This window comes from Ornithorhynchus anatinus, chromosome 11 (assembly GCF_004115215.2).
Source record: "Ornithorhynchus anatinus isolate Pmale09 chromosome 11, mOrnAna1.pri.v4, whole genome shotgun sequence".
NCBI lineage: Eukaryota > Metazoa > Chordata > Mammalia > Monotremata > Ornithorhynchidae > Ornithorhynchus > Ornithorhynchus anatinus.
Window position 1 is genome coordinate 59,801,990 of NC_041738.1, and position 19,090 is coordinate 59,821,079.

The 19,090-nt window shown below is 54.0% G+C and overlaps 1 protein-coding gene across 3 annotated transcripts; it reads right to left on the reverse strand.

Annotated features, from left to right (window-relative positions):
- Positions 1–6,998: 6,998 nt before the first annotated feature.
- LOC100088936 (all-trans-retinol 13,14-reductase-like) lies at positions 6,999–17,996 on the reverse strand. Of its 3 annotated transcripts, none has more exons than XM_029076288.2 (11): positions 17,665–17,996; positions 16,530–16,712; positions 15,128–15,357; positions 14,038–14,233; positions 13,717–13,914; positions 13,031–13,153; positions 12,191–12,329; positions 11,091–11,173; positions 10,618–10,784; positions 8,151–8,310; positions 6,999–7,345 (listed from the first exon to the last, which is right to left on the reverse strand). In XM_029076288.2, the coding sequence occupies exons 1-11, from the start codon at positions 17,984–17,986 to the stop codon at positions 7,203–7,205; spliced, it is 1,944 nt and encodes a 647-aa protein (XP_028932121.1). In that variant the 5' UTR covers positions 17,987–17,996; the 3' UTR covers positions 6,999–7,202. The 3 variants fall into 3 exon arrangements, with proteins under 3 accessions (XP_028932121.1, XP_028932120.1, XP_028932122.1); XM_029076287.2 differs by having other exon boundaries at positions 11,091–11,200; XM_029076289.2 differs by lacking the exon at positions 13,031–13,153 and having other exon boundaries at positions 11,091–11,200.
- Between the last annotated feature and the right edge of the window lie 1,094 nt (positions 17,997–19,090).

The window sequence follows — 19,090 nt, forward strand, 5'->3', positions numbered from 1 at the left end:
ACGGCCTAGTGGCGGGAGCTCAGGCTTGGGAGTCAGAGGTCCCGGGTTCTAATCCCGGCTTTGCCACTTGTCAGCAGTGTGACCTTAGGCAAGACACTTAACTTCTCTATGCCTCAGTTACTTCTGTTGTAAAATGGGGATTAAGACTGTGAGCCACAAGGACCGTGTCCAACCTGATTGCCTTGTATCTACCCCAGCGCTTAGAACAGTGCAGGACGCACAGTACGTGTTTAACAAATACCATAATTATTATTATTATAAGTGAAGTGTCAGCGCTTTGAACAGTGCCGGAGTTTAGAACAGAGCTTTGCACGTAGTAAGCGCTTACCAAATGTCATCACTATTATTATTCACCCAACGTCACACAACAGGCAAGGGGCAGAGCCCCGATTGGAACCCAGATCCTGTGACTTCCAAGCAAGTGCTCTTTCCACTAAGCCACGCGAGTTCTCAGTCCCGCCCAGAAGGCTCCCGTCCCCTCCCTCCAGGAGAGAGGACTTCGATCCTCACCCGGCCAGGTGCGGGGAATACCTGGATCCAGTCATCTCCGGGCAGGATCCCCTCCGGCTGCTTCTCCAGTTCCCCACCAAGGAGCAGGACGCCCAGCTCAGGTCAGCGCCCGGGAGGTGGCGAGCGAACCGATGTCACTCGGAATTCACTAGCCGTTCCCCCGGTCCAGCCCCGGCCGTGTCCGCAGCCGGTTCCTCCTCACCCACAGGCCCCGCTCCTGTTCTCGGAGTCACAAGCGAGGAGGATCCGACGAGCCCTGCTCCTTGTCCTGGACGGAGGATGCGGGACCAAAGGATACTGAGCCACTGGTCGGTCCATCTCATCTGCCTCTGGACCGGCTTCCATCAGGTTAGAGGTTTGGAGAGGGGGTGGGAAGGACGGGGGTGGGATCACTCCCCTCCACCTTTCTCGGACAGCTGTGTCCCATAGTCCTCTGGCAGATTTGATGTGCCAGAGGCGCGCCTCCATCCTTGCAGCACTAAATTGTTACCAAATTAAGCCCTCAGTTTTCCTTGTACTTTCCATCTTGGTCCCGGGGAAGGGCCGCGGGGGAGGCTGGAGACTGAGGAGGGATTCAAACTCGCAACTTCAGCAGGGTTAGACTATCTACCCCTAAATCTCAGCCTCCATCGCCTCTCCCACCTTCGCAGTAGATGGAGGAGGCAGAATGGTACCCAGGGTGGATCAGCCAGAAAGGGGTTAAGGAGGCCGGTGGAGGGGGATTCGTTCATTCAGTCAATCGAATTTATTGAGTGTTTATTCATTCATTCCTTCAATCAATCGTATTTACTGAGCGCTTACTGTTAGCAAAGCACTGTACTACTCACTTGGAAAGTACAATTCGGCAAGAGAGACAATCCCTACCCAACAACGGGCTCACAGTCTAGAAGGCGGGAAACAGATATCAAAACAAAACAAGTAGACAGGCATCAATGGCACGTTTACCGTGTGCAAAGCACTGTACTAAGCGCTTGGGAGAGTACAATATAACAATAAACAGGCACATTCCCTGCCCTCAACGAGCTCACAGTCTAGAGGTTTCTGGAGGGTGTCCTGCTTTTCCTTTGCCTCCCACTCTAACTGTGGGGGTCCCTCAAGTCTCTCTCTTGGGCCTCTTCTCCATCTACAATCACTGCCTTAGGGAGCCCATCCACTCCCTCACCTTCAACTTCCACCTCTAGACTGTAAGCTCCTGGTGGGCAGGGAACGTGACTATCACCTCTGTTGTATTGTACTCTCTCAAGCTCCTAGTACAGTACTCTGCACACAGGTAATGCTCAATAAATGCCACTGATTAACTAATGATTCCCCAATCTACACCTCCAGCCCTTTTCTGCAGTCTTCCAATTCCTCCTGCCTTCAGGACGTCTCTCTGGATATCCTATTGCAAACTCAACATGTCAGAACTGAGCTCCTCATCTTCCCTCCCAAATTCTCACTTCTCAACTTTCCCATCACCATTGATGACACCACTCTTCACTTCATCTCCCAAACCATGACATTATCCTTCATTTCTTTTTTCAACCCCCATATTCAGACACCAATCAATCAATCATATCTCCAGAACTGCCCCTTCCTCTTTAGCCAAATTACCAGCCTAGTCCAAGCACTTGCACTACCGCATCAGCCTCCTCGCTGACCGCCCTGCCTCCAGCTTCTCCCCTCGCCATTCCAAACTTCATTCTGCTGCCTGGATCATTTTTCTAAAACATCGTTCTACTTACGTCTCCCCACTCCTCATAAGCCTCCAATGGTGGCCCATCCAACTCTACAACAAGCAAAGATTCCTGATCATTGGCTTTAAGATCAACTCTATCCCGTCTATTTCATTCATTCATTCATTCAATAGTATTTATTGAGCGCTTACTATGTGCAGAGCACTGTACTAAGCGCTTGGGATGAACAGGTCGGCAACAGATAGAGACAGTCTCTGCCGTTTGACGGGCTTACAGTCTAATCGGGGGAGACGGACAGACAAGAACAATGGCACTAAACAGCGTCAAGGGGAAGAACATCTCGTAAAAACCGATGGCAACTAAATAGAATCAAGGCGATGTAGAATTCATTAACAAAATAAATAGGGTAACGAAAATATATACAGTTGAGCGGACGGGTACAGTGCTGTGGGGATGGGAAGGGAGAGGTGGAGGAGCAGAGGGAAAAGGGGAAAATGAGGCTTTAGCTGCGGAGAGGTAAAGGGGGGATGGCAGAGGGAGTAGAGGGGGAAGAGGAGCTCAGTCTGGGAAGGCCTCTTGGAGGAGGTGATTTTAAAGTAAGGTTTTGAAGAGGGAAAGAGAATCGGTTTGGCGGAGGTGAGGAGGGAGGGCGTTCCGGGACCGCGGGAGGACGTGACCCGGGGGTCGACGGCGGGATGGGCGAGACCGAGGGACGGCGAGGAGGTGGGCGGCAGAGGAGCGGAGCGTGCGGGGTGGGCGGTAGAAAGAGAGAAGGGAGGAGAGGTAGGAAGGGGCAAGGTGATGGAGAGCCTCGAAGCCTAGAGTGAGGAGTTTTTGTTTGGAGCGGAGGTCGATAGGCAACCACTGGAGTTGTTTAAGAAGGGGAGTGACATGCCCAGATCGTTTCTGCGGGAAGATGAGCCGGGCAGCGGAGTGAAGAATAGACCGGAGCGGGGCGAGAGAGGAGGAAGGGAGGTCAGAGAGAAGGCTGACACAGTAGTCTAGCCGGGATATAACGAGAGCCCGTAATAGTAAGGTAGCCGTTTGGGTGGAGAGGAAAGGGCGGATCTTGGCGATATCGTAGAGGTGAAACCGGCAGGTCTCGGTAACGGATAGGATGTGTGGGGTGAACGAGAGGGACGAGTCAAGGATGACACCGAGATTGCGGGCCTGCGGGACGGGAAGGATGGTCGTGCCATCCACGGTGATGGAGAAGTCTGGGAGCGGACCGGGCTTGGGGTCTATTTAACCGTACTCCTCTCCCATTACACCCCAGCTCACACTCTTCATTCCTCTCAAGCCAACCTACTCTCTGTATCGCATTCTCATCACTCCCACCCCATACCTCTTCTCTCATCCTTCCCTCCTGCCTGGAACTCCCTCCCTTTCACATCAGTGATCTCCCCATCATCTGATTGCACATCTCCTCCAGGAGGCCTTCCTTCCTTAATCTCTCCTCACCCTCCTCTCTAACTGCCACTTCAGCATTCCATGTCATCTGAACACTTTTCCCTACTGCGGTTGTACTTTCCAAACGCTTAGTACAATGCTCTGCACCCCGTAAGTGCTCAATAAATACGATTGAATGAAGTATAAATCTTTGCACTCTATCTTTTTATGAAATGTATTTCAGTGTCTGTCTCCCCCACTAGATTTATGCCCCCTGAGGGCAGGGATTGTCTCAACTAATTCTATTGAATGCCTTCCAGTGCTTAGTACAGTGTTCTGGACCCAGTAGGTGCTCAATAAATAGCACTGATTGATTGATGTTGTCAGGTGCTTTGAGATCATCAGAGGGCAGGGGAGATGAAGCAGTTATTGGAGGGAGGCTGGGACGGCTAGGACTCCCAGGTCTGAATTACTGTCCCAGGTTTGGGGTTGGGGCAAGCTAAATGCCTGAATCCAGGTAGAGACTCCGAGTAAGCAGGGGCCTCCCATCCCCCACACCACACACACAGCTTTGCTCCACCCACTCACCTTTTCATCTCAGCTTTAAGTCCTTCCTATCCCCCGCCTGACCTCTGAATCTTTTTATTCCAGGTTGCTGCTAATTACCCCTTCTGGAGGTATGGCACCTTGTGGGTTCTTGGGGAGGAGAGGGTATTGAGAGCTTGATGGGTCATCCTGGTCATTCCTCTGCCTCTGAGCTGGATGGCCCCTATCCCATCTCAGTCAATCCAGAAGCTTTGCTGCCTAGTGGATAGAGAACAGGCATAGGTGTCAAAAGGACCTGGTCTTAATCCCAGTTTCTCTACTTGACTGTTGTTTGTCCTTGGGAAAGTCACTTAACTTCTCTGTGCCTCAGTTACCTCATCTGTAAAATGGGGATTAAGGCTTTAAGCCTCATATGGGATATGGACTGTGTCCATCTTGATTACCTTGCATCTACCCCACCACTTAGAACAGTGCCCGGCACATAGTAAGCGCTTAACAAATACCGTAAAAAACAATCCATGAGTAGGATTTATTGAGTGCCTGCTAGACAGGATGCCTACCCTCAAGGAGTCTAGAAGAAGAGGCAAACACTGTAATAAATTGCAAAAAAGAGGAATTTCAATCACATTGACTCTACCACTGTAGGGAAGACCTAATCTCCCTCGGTCATCAGTAAAGAAGCAGTGTGGTTTAGTGGATAGAGCACGGGTCTGGGAGTCAGCAGGACCTGGGTTCTAATCCAGGCTCCACCACATGTCTGCTGTGTGACCTTAGGCAAGTCATTTAACTTCTCTGGGTCTCAGTTACTTCATCTGTAAAATGGGAATTAGGAGTGTGACTCCCCCTCCCATTTAGGACAGGACTATGTCCAACCTGATTAACTTGTATCTACCCCAGTGCTTAGAACAGTGCTTGACACATAGTAAGTGCTTAAATAGTACAATAATAAAAATTATTATTAAAGCCAGGGGATCTTTCCTGTGGTCTAGCCTCAATCCTTTCCATGTTGTACAATACAACTCGCAGCTCCTCCCCTTGCTCCTCATCACCGGCTGCCACCTGGGAGAATCAGTGGGCAACTCCTGTTCTTCCGAGGAGCCTAGGAAGAGGGGCAGGGCTCACTGTCCAAATCTCTCCCCAGAGCCTGCCCACCTGGATATGAAATCTGTGGCTACAACTGCTGTAAAGAAAAAGAATATAACCTCAACATGACAGTGTGAGCCGGGCACGTGGGTCTTGGGGGTGTGGGAAGGGGCCAGGTTGGGTGGGAGAGGCAGAGAAGGGTCTGTGGGTCAACCAGTGGGCTTAGCAACCCCTGAGAGCAGGGGAGGAAGAGAAGGAGGAGGAGGTGGAGGAGGAAGAAGAGGAGGTGGAGAAGGAGGAAGAGGAGGTGGGGGATGAGGAGGAGGAAGAGGAGATGGGGGAGGAGGAGGAGGGCTGTCACAGGGGTGCCAGGTTGACATTGAGGTTGGCAAGGATTCCCGGGGACAACCTTGACCACCACTTCCCTCCAGGATCTTCATCGCTGCCCTTGCAGGGGCCGTGCCCCTCCTGTGCATCTGCTTCAAGCTGCTGTGCGGCAAGTGTGAGAGGGATCAAGAGATCCAGGAGGAGCTGGAGGTGCCCATTCCCACCATGCCCTCCATGCCCACCACCGCCATGTACTCCATGCCTCCTGTATCCCCCCAGGCTGAGCAGCAACCACACTGGCCTGACCTCCCACCCCCCTACAGCGAAGTAAGTGTCTCTCCTGCTGCCCTCGGGACTAATCCTCCCTCCCCCCGCCAGCTAGTGTCAGTCCATCATTCGGCCCCTGGGCCTTCCGCAAGTGGTCTCACCATTTGTAGGAAGTTGGGATGGTCTCCCTCCCGAGAAAGCTGGGCGGGCGGCACAGCCAGGGAGGCTGGGCAGCACCCACAGCAGTGTTTCTTCCCTCCACAGGCGATCCAGAAGCCCAGTGTGTACACAATTCCCATGGAACAGCCACCTGCCTACACCCACGTGTGGGCAGAATCGACAGGCATCCAACATGGAATCGTGAACCCATCCTTCCATGCTGGAAGCCTCGGGCCCCCACCCCTCTCCCGTGTTCCCTAACGGTGGGCAGTGGCTACATTCCGGCACAGAGCTCTAAGGATGCCAACCCTGCAGGCATCCTGTCTATCCCCATCTCTGCTCCAAACTCCTCCAATTTCCAGCCCAAACCCCACCCCAACCTCCACCAATCTCCCTCCAATTTCTACCCCAGTCATCAACCCGACCTCTGCCAATCTCCACCTCGATCTCTTCCCACCTCCACTCCAATCTCTGTTCCAAACTCCACCAATTTCCACCCCCGTCACTTCTCTATTCTATGTCAATCTCTGCCCCCAATCTCTCCCCATCCCCTCTTCAACTTCTGCCTCGCTGTGCCCGATGCCAAAAGAGGTATGACCGGAAAGAGGGCAAAAGTATAGGGAGTTGGACGGATACAGGTTGGGGGAGAGAAGGAGGAAGGAAGACTGAGGAGAGGGGCAGCTAGAACAGGGTTGGGGGGGATGGTAAGAGGCCTTATCCCTAGCACGCTGGCATACTGTGGGCCGTGGCTGCCCTGCCAGGAACGAGTCCTGGGTCATTGACCCAGAGAGACTCCTGGCCCCACCCTCTCTGGGCTGGGCCGAGCAGGCCCGGCCTGGTACAGTGACCTGGACCTATGTTTTCTCTCTCCGGGTACAGTGACCCGGGTCCGCCCTCGTCCCCCTCTCCCAGTTCATTGACCTGTGTCAACCCGGGCCTTCCGCCACGTAGAACTCTGGGGAGGGGCATCGAGGGACTCCTCACAGGCCTGAGGAGTTAACCCTTTCGGGGAACCGTGAGGGGACAGTGAGGGACAACAGGTCCCGGTGGGCAGCCCTCTGCTTTATTACCCACCAGCTTGCTGGCCACGTTGCCCTGGGCTTTGGCAGAGGGGGCACGCTCAGACCGGGCTCAGGGAGGCATCTGCCCCTGGGGGGGCACTGGGGAAGGTGGGCAGAGCTGGGCGGAGAGCTGGGCCTGTCCTGGGGCCTCTCTCGGGGGCAGGGCAGCTGTGGAGGTCGGAGGTCACACCCTCGCCCTCTGCCCCCTCTTGATCTTCTTCTTGAGGAGCAGCAGGTCCAGGTGGAGCAGGCGTCGGAGCACTGTGGAGGAGCAGAGCAGCGCTCCCTGCAGGGCCCCTGCCAGCCCGCTGCTGAACACGTCCTGCCCTACCAACGGCAGCGTACATTCGGCCTCACCATAGGTGCCCTCCCCGCCCGGCCCCCCACCTTCCCACCTGACCCTCCCTCCCTCTCCCGATGTCACGCCCCCAACTCCTCTCCCCACCCTGGCCCACCCTCCCTAACCCAAATTCAGATAATAATAATAAGGTTGGTATTTGTTAAGCGCTTACTATGTGCAGAGCACTCTTCTAAGCGCTGGGGTAGATACAGGGTCATCAGCTTGTCCCACGTGAGGCTCACGGTCTTAATCCCCATTTTACAGATGAGGTAACTGAGGCACCGAGAAGTTAAGTGACTTGCCCACAGTCACACAGCTGACAAGTGGCAGAGCCGGGATTCGAACTCATGACCTCTGACTCCCAAGCCCGGGGTCTTTCCACTCAGCCACGCTGCTTCTCCGATGCCCCGGTCCTCCTTCCCTCATAATAATAACAATAATACTGGCATTAGTTAAGCGCTTGCTGTGTCCCAAGAACTGTTCTAAATGGGTAGAGACAAGGTAATCAGGTTGGATGCAATCCTTGTCTTACTTGGGGCTCACAGTCTTAATCCCCATTTGACAGATGAGGGAACTGAGGCCCAGAGAAGTGAAGGGATTTGCCCAAGGTCACGCAACAGACAAGTAGCGGGGTCGGGATTAGAACCCATGACCTTCTGACTCCCAGGCCCGTGCGCTATCCACTGCCCTGCCCCAAGCCCTCCCCGCCAAGGTCCCCGAGGTTGTCCGCCCCAACACCTGTTCCGAGAGGTAAAGAGAAGAGAGAGACACTGGCAGAGGTCCCCAACTTGCCGGTGAGGAAGAGTCCGGGCACGGGGGTCTCCGCCCTCAGGGCGGCCATGGCTGGGAGGTCGAAGCGGGCCAGGTTGTGCTCCGCCCCATACATCGCCCCGCGATAGGCGGCCAGGTAGTGCCGGTTGGTCAGCGGGGTGGCCGCCTCCACCATCTCCACCTGTCCAGCCGCAGAAGGGGGTCGGTCACGGGACCCTCCCGAATATTCCCTCCTTCCCCACCTCCCCCATAACCCCAGCCGGAAAAGCCCTCCTTTCTTCTTCTCCCACTCCCTTCTGCACCCTTTATTCACCCCCACCCTCAGCCCCTCACAGGTTTATGTACATATTTGGAATTTATTTATTTATATTAACGTCTGTCTACCCCTCTAGACTGTAAGCTCGCAATGGGCAGGGAATGTGTCTGTTTATTGTTATATTGTACTCTCCCGAGCGCTATTTGCAATACTCTGTACATAGTAAATGCTCATTAAATACTACTGATTGCTTCCAGTTGTTTAACTGTCGTTCCTCCCGCTGCAAATTAAGCCCATTTCCTTTTCTTGTCCTCAGGGGTGATAGGGCTCAGCGGGCCTCCCCCGCCCCTCACAACAATCTCTCCGACACCTAAGAGAAACAGCCTGATCTAAAAGATAGAGCACAGGTCCGGGAATCCGCAGGACCTGAATCCTAATCCCTACTCTTGTCTGCTGTATGACCTGGGACAACTCACGACTTTTCTGTGCCTCAGTTATCTCGTCTGAAAAATAGGGATTAAAACTAAGCCCTTTGTGAGACAGGGACTGTGTACAACCTGATTAACTTGTATCTACTCCAGCACTTAGTACAGTGCCTGGCTCTTAAACGAATACCACTAAAAACAAAGCAGCGTTCCCTAGTGGATAGAGCACGGGCCTGGGAGTCAGAAGGGCCTGGGTTCTAATCCCGGCTCCCCCACGTGTCTTCTGTATGACCTTGGACAAGACATTTAACTCCTCTGGCCCTCGGTTACCTCATCTGTAAAATGGGGATAAAGAGTGTCCCGTGTAGGACAGGGACTATGTCCAGCCTAATTAAGTTGTATCTACCTCAATACTTAGAACAGTGCTTGACACAGAGTAAGGACCCCTCGGGAGCATTTCGCCTGCGTGGCTGGAAGGGTTACAGCAGTGCAACCAGAATCCTCCAACTGCCGGGGACGTTCGGCCGGGGGTTGCTCGACCGACGGGAAGATCCTTCCTCCCTCCTACCTGGCCCTGGCTTCTTGACTGCAGCGGAGGGCTCCCATGGAGGGTGGGGAGGAGAAGTGGACAAGTACGCTTCCCTGCCCGCTGGTTGCGGGGGTCGGGGACGGGCACTAATAATAATAATGATAATAATGGTATTTGTTAAGCGCTTACTATGTGCCAAGCACTGTTCTAAGCGCAGGGGTAGATTCGAGGTAATCAGGTCGTCCCACGTGGGGCTCACAGTCTTAATCCCCATTTTAGAGATGGGGTAACTGAGGCATAAAGAAGTGAAGTGGCTTGCCCAAAGTCATACAGCTGATAAGTGGAGGAGTCGGAATTAGAATCCACGACCTCTGACTCCCAAGCCCTGGCTCTTTCCGCTAAGCCATAATTTGCAGCCCCTGATACTGAGGGTGATGGGGTGGAGTGATGTGCGTCCAGTTAGGACAACCTGAATGCCTTGTATCTACCTCTGCGTTTAGAACAGTGCTTGGCATTTAGTGAGAATTTAATAAGTACCATTATTATCATTATTATTAAGAGGCCAGAGGAAACGGCTGACGGAGGTCCAACCGGACCCGATTTAACGACTGTGTGTCAGAGCTTAATCAACACGTGCGGCGGCACAGAGGGATCTTGCAAACGGGAAGTTTACAACTGCTACATCTCTCTCCTCCTCTTCCCCTCCCCGGTTAAAAAACAAAAATAAAAACGGGTTTGATAATCCCGGGTTCTTCCCTTTCACGGCACTATCTGGGGAATTATAACCTTCCACTCTTGACAACTGGTTTGCACGTTAGCCCGAGTGTGGGTATTGCTTGTTAGACCTTGATTGCAACCTTCTTTCTGGAGAAATCTAGACTGTGCACTCGCTGTGTGCAAGGAATGTGTTTGATGTTATATTGTACACTCCCAAGCGCTTAGTGCAGTGCTTTACACACGGTAAGTGCTCGATAAATACGATTAATAATAACAGGAACCGTGATTATTATCATAAATTAATTGCCCCTGGCCTTCCCTTCGCTAGCCCAGTCATCCCTTGGTTCGGTCACCCAGCCCGAAGCCCTCCCTCTTTCCCCGATTCCCTATTCCCTTTAATGGGTGGTGGTCAGATCAGAGGTGTGAGCTCTCCCTCCCCTGGATTGGGTCCTAAATCCTCTAGCAGTGACCTGGGACAAGCATGGGCAGGGGAAAAGAGGGTCTCCTCTGATGCCTGGATCGTCTTCAAGTGGGTCTTCCCCACAGCCTCCTAAGCCTCACCTGGTCCCGGAGCTGGGGAAACTTCTCCAGGGCCAGGTCCAGCAGGCGCTGAGCGATGCCCATCTTGAGGCTCTGGTAGTCGGGGCCACGGTGCCCAGGGCGGGCTTCAGCCCAGTCCTCAAACCACTCGTAGCGGGCCATGGTCAGTAGTGTCATGCAGGAACGGCCTAGTTGGGGCGGAGGGCTGGCCATTGATACCCTGCCCTGGGCTCTGCCAGTCTCCCCAGGTGCCAGGCATGGAAGCACCAGCCGTCGTGTCAGCCACGGTGACCTGCCTCAGTCCCCTGGCCCTCTAGCCACCGGTGCCTTCCATGACCACGGGTGTGACTGGGCCTGCCAATCTCTTTCTTCCCTCCCTTCTTGTTCTCAGAGGGAGCCCAGAGCCACCCCCTCCCAACCCCCAACCTGGGGTCCTCACCCGCCATCCCCCACCCAGGAAAATCCACCCTTCCCTCACCTCCAGGGGTCCTCACCCGGGTGCGTAAGATGGTAGGTGGGGTCTTTGGCAGAAGGGAAGGTGATGAACATCATGGGGATATTGGCTGCCACTTTATCCCTGCTCAGAGAGGTGAAACGCTGCATCCTGAGAGGCCGAGAGCGGTTGGTCTGAGGAAGGTCTCGCCCTCCTCCCGGTCCTCCCTCCAGTCTTGTTCTGACAGATCCTTTCCTCTGTCACAAGTCAGTAGCCCCTTACCCAGTTCTCCAACTACACGAGAAGCAATAGGGCTTAGTGGATAGAGCTTGGGTCTGTGGGTCAGAAAGGCCTGGGTTCTAATTCCTAATCCATCACTTGTCTGCTACCTTGGGCAAGTCACTTTACTTCTTTGTGCCTCAGTTATCTCTTTTGTAAAGTAGGGATTGTGAGACGGTGAGCCCCACGTGGGACAGAGACTGTGTCCAACCCGATTTACCTGTACCCACCCCAGTGCTTAGTACAGTGGCTGAAACATAGTAAGCCCTTGACTAATACCATTATTATTATTATTACTATTACAGTGCCTAGCATATAGTAAGCACTCAAAAAATACCACAATTAAAATAACACAATTAGTCATCTACTCCAGATCCACCTTCAACACAGAAACAGGGTCTTCCCCCCTCGCCCATCTCTGCTCCTCCTAAGGGCCTGTCCACAGTGGGCTCAGTCCAACAGTCAAGCAGGTGTCAACCTCTTCTGGTACAACCCAGAGTTATAATAATAATAATGGTTTTTGATAAGCACTTACTGTGTGCCAAACACTGTACTAAGCCCTGAGGTTGAATACAAAGTATTCTGGCTCCCACAAGGGGCTTGTAGTCTAATTAGGAGGGAGAAAAAATACTGAACCCCCATTTTGCAGGTGAGGGAACTGAGGGACAGAGAAGTTCAGAGACTTGCCCAAGGTCACACAGCAGACAAATCACAGAGCAGAATTAGAATCCAGGTCCTCTGACTCTCAGGCCTGTACTCTTTTCACTAGGCCATGCTGCTTCTTCCCTCAACCCTCGCCGAGGTTCCACCCCATCCCCAGCTCCCCCCTCCTCCCTCCAGCTGGAGGAAGAGTGTGCCCAAGCCCCGGGCAGTGCTGCTCACGCTGAGTCCAGGTTGGCATCCAGGTAGATCCAGTGGTTGGTGGAAGGCAGTCCCAGCTGGGCACTGTCCCCTCGCAGGCCCACAAACACCAAGAAGGACCCCATCCCAGGACGGACCAGAGACAGCTGAGCCTGGATGCCTGAGAAAAGGGGAGAGTCAGTCACTCAGCAGTTTTTATTGAGTGCTTAATGTGTGCTGAGCACTGTACTAAGTGAAGTGTACATTCCAATGAATGAATGAATGAAAGTTCTTGTCAGCTGTGTGTCTGTGGGCAAGTCACTTCACTTCTCTGTGCCTCAGTTCCCTCATCTGTAAAATGGGGATGAAGACTGTGAGTCTCACGTGGGACAACCTCATTCCCCTGTATCTACCCCAGCGCTTAGAACAGTGCTCTGCACGTAGTAAGCGCTTAACAAATACCAACATTATTACAATATAAGAGACACATTCCAAGGATCAGGCCCTGAGTCAGCCTGGTCCAGAGAGCAGAGGGAGTGAGAATCAGAGGTCATCCTGTCCATCCCCTGCATCCAAGCTGGCTCCTTCAGATCCAGCCCAGCCCGATGGGTAACTTTCTTCTGCTACCGGGAGCCACTCAGTCCGTCCAGGGAGAAGTCCTCACTGAATCTGACCTAACTCCCTCCTGCTGCTCCTTCCTTCCTTCCTTCGTTCCCCAGTGACGGTGCCCTGCCCACTACGAGCTCACCCTTTGGGGATGACTGACTGAATGAAGGCCATTATGGGTTTAACTGGTGCTAGTGGGTGCTGAAGAGGGTGGAATATATTCATCGCCCCCTAAGTGCCACAGCCCACACTTCACCCGCCCTTCTGCCCCCTCACCTGGCTGACTCCGGGCCTGGGGAGGTAGCAGGTGCTGGTATGTGTTGAAGATGCCCGCATCCGAGATGACCACTGTGGCCTCGATCTCCACCTCATCCCGGCCCGCCCGCCTCACTGCCATACCTGGTTGGGGGGTACAGGGCGGGTACCAGTGAGGGCAGATCTTTTTTTTTAATGGTATATGTTAAGCGCTTACTACATGCCATGCATTGTTCTAAACGTTGAGGTAGACACCCAGTTGGACATAGCCCAAGTCCCACCTGGGGCTCACCGTCTTAATTCCCATTTTACAGATGAGGTACCTGAGGCACAGAGAAGTCAGGTGACCTGTCCGAGATCACACAGCAGACAAGTGGCAGAGAGGGGTTTAGAAACCAGGTCTAGACCTGGGTTAATAATGTTAATAATGTTGGTATTTGTTAAGCGCTTACTATGTGCCGAGCACTGTTCTAAGCGCTGGGGTAGATACAGGGTAATCAGGTTGTCCCACGTGAGGCTCACAGTTAATCCCCATTTTACAGATGAGGTAACTGAGGCACCGAGAAGTCAAGTGACTTGCCCACAGTCACACAGCTAAGTGGCAGAGCTGGGATTCGAACTCATGACCTCTGACTCCCAATTTCTATCCACTAGGCCACCCTTCCATGAATCATCCTGTCCTCGGACCACCCCCTTGGGGTACCCACCTCGGCTCCGGCCATTCTCTGAGAGCAAGATGCGCACCACGGGTGCCCTCACCAGCACAGCGCCCCCTGCTGCCCGGATGACGGGCACCATGTGGAAAGCAATCTCGCTAGCGCCGCCACGCGGATACCACGCGCCCCGCTTGTAGTGGTGGATCATCAAGGCATTGATGAGAAAGCTGGAATCGCAGGGGGGCACGCCTGGTGGTGCAATCAATCAATCAATCATCGGCAGCAGGACCCTTTCCAGACCCCAACCCCAGCTCAACCGGGGATCCCAAAAAGGCTCCCGGCACTCCCCCCCCACCCTCCCCCTCAGCTCACCGTAGAAGAGGTAGCTCAGCACAACGCGCAGATGCCGGTTGTCTGTTAGCCCATTCACTACAGCGCTGTGCCCCGACATTGCCAGGCGAAAGACAGGTGAGAGCCAGTGCAGGACACCCGAGCGGATCAAGGCGGATGCCAGCCACAAGGGCACCATCTTCAGCATGGCCAGGAGGGGCACCCGGGTCACCGACAGCTGTGGAGGAAATGAGCCAGATGGCTTTAGGCCAGTGTCCCCAACATGAATCGTGTTGGCATCTCCAGGGTCACTCTGGGGCTGTGCCAATTCAATACGACTACCCTCTCTGCTCTTTTTGACTGCAGTGGCTAGTTTCTCCTTTTGTTGTTTATGGTATCTTTAAGCACTTACAATGTGTCAGGGACTGGGGTAGATACAAGCTAACCAGTTTGGACATAGTCCATGTCCCACGTAATAATAATAATAATAATAATGGTACTTGTTAAGCGCTTACTATGTGACAAGCACTATTCTAAGCACTGGGGTAGATACAAGATTATCAGGTCAGGCAATCCCTGTCTCACATGGAGCTCATACTCTGAATTCCCATTTTACAGAGGAGAAAACTGAGGGCCAAAGAAGTTAAGTAACAGCAGACATGTGGTGGAGGTAGGATTAGAACCCAGGTGCTTAATAATAATAATAATAATTGTGGTATTTGTCAAGCACTTACTATGTGCCAGACATTGTACTAAGTGCTGGGGTGGATACAAGCAAATGGGGTTAGACACAGTCCCTGTCCTACGTGGAGCTCACAGTCTCAATCTCTGTTTTACAGATGAGGTAACTGAAGCACAGAGAAGTGAAGTGACTTGTCCAAGGTCACACGGCAGACAAGTGGCAAAGAGGGTATTAGAACCCAGGCCCAGGTTCTATCCACTAGGCCAAGCTCCTGTCCATGGGAAGTGGGGGAAGACATTGAAGGGGCACTCCGATGGACCCCATCTCTAGAGTGATATGTTGGCCCAGGGAAAGGGTAAGAGACTGGAGCATGGCACTAACTCTGGTCCTTCAGCGTCCTTCCTGGGGGGGTCCCCGGGTTGGGGGTCTAGGCCGTGTCCCCATCCCCACCTTCATGAGTCTCATGAATTCACTGATGGCCTCTTCTTCCCCTGGGAACTGGCGTTTCAGCGTCCGGGAGAACTCCCTCTTGCCCGCCCGCAGCTGGTACTCCGTGCCCTCCACCGTCACTACGTCGTAGGGGTCTGGCAGCCGAACCCACTCCACTTGGCCATCAGTCAGCTGGTCCAATGCCACCCGCAGCATACTGCCAGGGTGCAGCTGGCCCAGGTAGTGGATGCCTGGAGATGCCCATGGGAGAGGGCATAGGGCATCAGTCAGTCAGTCAGTTGTATTTATTGAGCATTTACTGTGTTCAGAGCATTGTACTAAGCGCTTGGGAGAGTACACTACAACAATAAAACAGACACATTCCCTACCACAAAGAGGTTACAGTAGGACTTTTCCGTTCTCACTACGACTTGCCCACTCAGCTACTGCTGAGGATATCCTCTGGAGAGAGGATGAGGAGAGACCCTCTGAGGTCTGCGTCCCTTTCGAGGTGGATTGGAGTGGACCGAGGGTCAGGAGCAGAGGGAACGAGCGACTCGAGGGAGGGAGATGAGGAAGGAGGGAAGGAGGGAGAAAGGGAGAGAGAAGAGAGGGGGAGGGGAGGGAGAGAGAAGGGGAGGAAGAAAGGGAAAGGGGAAGTGGGGGGAGAAAGGGAGAGGGAAAGGAGGGAGGGGGAGGGAGAGAAAAAAGGAGGAAGGAAGGGGAAGGGGAAGAAGGGAAAGGGGAGGTGGGGGAGAAAGGGAGAGGGAAAGAAGGGAGGGGGAGGGAGAGAGAGGAGGAGTGAGAAAGGGATGGAGGGAGGGGGAGGAAAAGAAGGGGAGGAAGTCAGGGGGGAGAGAGAAAGGGAGAGAGGAAAATGGAGGAATGGAGGGGGGGATAGAGAGGAGGGAGGGAAAGAGGGAGAAAGGGAGTGGGAGGGTAGGGGTGAGAGAGAAGAAGAGGAGAGGAAGAGACAGGGAGAGGGAAGGAGAGAAAGAGAGGAGGAGAGAGGGAGAGAGAGGGAAGGAGGGAGAAGGAGAAGGAAGGGAGAAGGGAGGGAGAAAGGAGGAAAGAGCGGAGGTAGAAGGGGAGGGGGAGGAAGAGAAAGAGGGAGACAAGGAAGGAGGGAGAAGGCGAGGGGAGAGAGAAAAGGAGGGAGAAAGGGGGAAAGAGCAAAGGAGGGAGAAAGGGAAGGGGGGGAAGAGAAAGGGGGTGAGTGAGGGAGGGAGAAGAGAGGAAAGGAAGAGGGGGAGAGAGGGAAGGAGGAAGAAAGGGAGGGGGAGGAGAGAAAGGGAGAGAGGGAAGGAAGGGGAAGAGAGGAAAGCAAGGAAAAAGGGAGGGAAAAAGAGGGGTGGAGGGAGGGAGGGAGGGAGCTGTGGGGGGGCCCTGCCCCAGCCCCGCGTCCCCGGCCCGCCCCTCTCACCGACGTCGAACTGGAAGGCCCGCTCCTGGAAGGTGTGCGTGCAGCCGCCCGCCCGCTCGTGCTGCTCCAGGACCAGCACCCTCCGTCCACTCTTGGCCAGGATGGCCGCCGCCGCCAGGCCCCCGATGCCACTGCCGATGACCACCGCGTCCAGCGCCGCGGGCACCTTCTCTGGGGTAAAGGCTGGAGGAGGGGACGGGGGAGTGGTCCCCGCTGGCCCGTGGGCCTAGACCAAACCTGCCCCGCCCCCTGCCTCTCCTCCCTGCGGACGGGACAAACCCCACTCCCCCGCTCATCAGACTGGTGTGGGGAGGGGGCTCGGAGCCAGCACTCCTGGGTCTCCTCGCCACGCCGCTCCACCCTCAGCCCACATCCCCAGTGCCCATGACACCTTGTACGGGTGAGGGGTTTGGAGATGCAGGGCTGAGGGAGGCCCCTTCCCCTTTTGCCCTGCCCCCCCCCCCATTTTTTTAATGGCATTTGTTAAATGCTTACTACGTGCCAGGCTGGGGTAGATACAAGTAGAAACAAGTAGATAGAAGCTAATTAGGTTGGGCACAGTTCATGTCCCACATGGGGCTCATAGACTTAATTCCCATTTTACAGATGAAATAACGGGCACTGAGACGTTAAGTAACTCGGTCAAGGTCAATCAGCAAACGATTGGCGGAGTCGGGGTTTTTTTTGGTGTGTGGCATTTGTTAAGCGCTTCTTAGGTGCCAGGCAAAATTGTAAACGCTGGGAGTAGATACAAGATAATCTGGTTAGACACAGCCCCTGTCTCACAACGGACTCCCAATCCCATTTCACAGATGAGGTCATTGAGGTCCAGAGAAGTTAAGCAACTTGCCCAAGGTCACACAGCAGACAAGTGGAGGAGCAGGGATTGGAACCCAGAATCCTCCTGACTTCGGGACACCCACTCTCCTCTAGAGCTCCGGGGTACTAATAGGCCACCCTGCTTCCCTTTGCTCCACCCCTTCTTCATGCCCCCTGTGCCACGCCAGGCGCTCATGCTAGGAGCGTTGAAGGGAATGCAATGGGGCAAAGTTCACACACACACACACACACACACACTCGGGTGCCCCGAGGACCCCCTTCTCCTCCCCTGATTCAGCCCGTCCCCCTCACTCACCGTCCTTCAGGACCCGGTTCCGCAGCACCTGGTCAGTGACCAGGGGGCGGGGAGGGGGCTTGGGGCCGGGGTCGGCGGAGAAGGGGCCTCCCCGCCTCCCCAGCAGGACGGCGGAGAGCAGCCCCACGGCCACGAGAAGGAGGAGGAGGCCGGACACCAGCCAGAGACACATGGCGAGTCCGGGTCGGGGGCACGGGAGGAGGGCACGGAAGGGGAACCGGTTAAGTGGCAAGGGCGGAGGGCATGGAAGGAGAAGCGGGAGGGGGGCACGGTTGGGGCGCACGGGCGAGGGCACAGCCTGGAGTGCCCGGCCACGGTACATTGGAACCCGGGCGACAGCCGGAATCGGTGGAGGCGGGAAGAGGCAGGGCCAGGGACGGGGCGGGGATGGGGGAAATTGCACCCAGTTAAAGAGAAAGAAACGTACACAGTCCCACACACTCTCTCTCTCTTTTTCTAGGAAGTAGCATAGTCTAGTCTAGAGGATAGACCCCGGGCCTGGGAGTCAGAACGTCCTGGGGTCTAATACCCGCTCCGCCACTTGGCAGCTGGGTGACTTTGGGCAAGTCATTTCACTTCTCTGGGCCTCAGTTCCCTCGTCTGGAAAATGGGGATGAAGACTGCGAGGCCCATGTGGGACAGGGACTGTGTCCAACTTGATTATCTTGGATGATGATGATGATGAGTTGGTATCTGTTAAGCACTTACTATGATCTACCCCAACACTTTAAATAGTACTCGACACATAGTTAAGTACTTAAGAAATAGCATCATCATCATCAATACACACACACACACACACACACACACAAATCCACACCTTCAGACACAAGCAAGCAGAGGCGCACACAGGGAGAGAGGAAAGTACATCAACACACTTAATAATAATAATAATAATAATGGCATTTTTTAAGCGCTTACTATGTGCAAAGCACTGTTCTAAGCGCTGGGGGTGGATACAAGGTGATTACGTTATCCCACGTGGGGCTCACAATCTTAATCCCCATTTTAAAGATGAGGTAACTGAGGCACAGAGAAGTTAAGTGACTTGCCCAAAGTCACACAGCTGACAAGTGACAGCCGGGATTAGAACCCATGACTTCTGACTCCCAAGCCCGGGCTCTTTCCAGTAAGCCACCCAATTTACCATAGTTGGGTACACACTCACACCCATATACACACACTCACCCATACTGAAATGTAACCAGATGCACACATATCTCTGTACACACACTCACATTGAGAGGCACTTCCAGATGGATTTTCCCTCCTTCCCCTCATATGAGGAATACACATATCCCTATGGGCACACACAGACACCAAGATAGGAGCACACCCAGAGGCATAAAAATATCCGGTAGCAAAGGTACACCTAGCTACATGTACTTGGATGACCCCAGGGCAAAGACATACATGTGGCGTATTG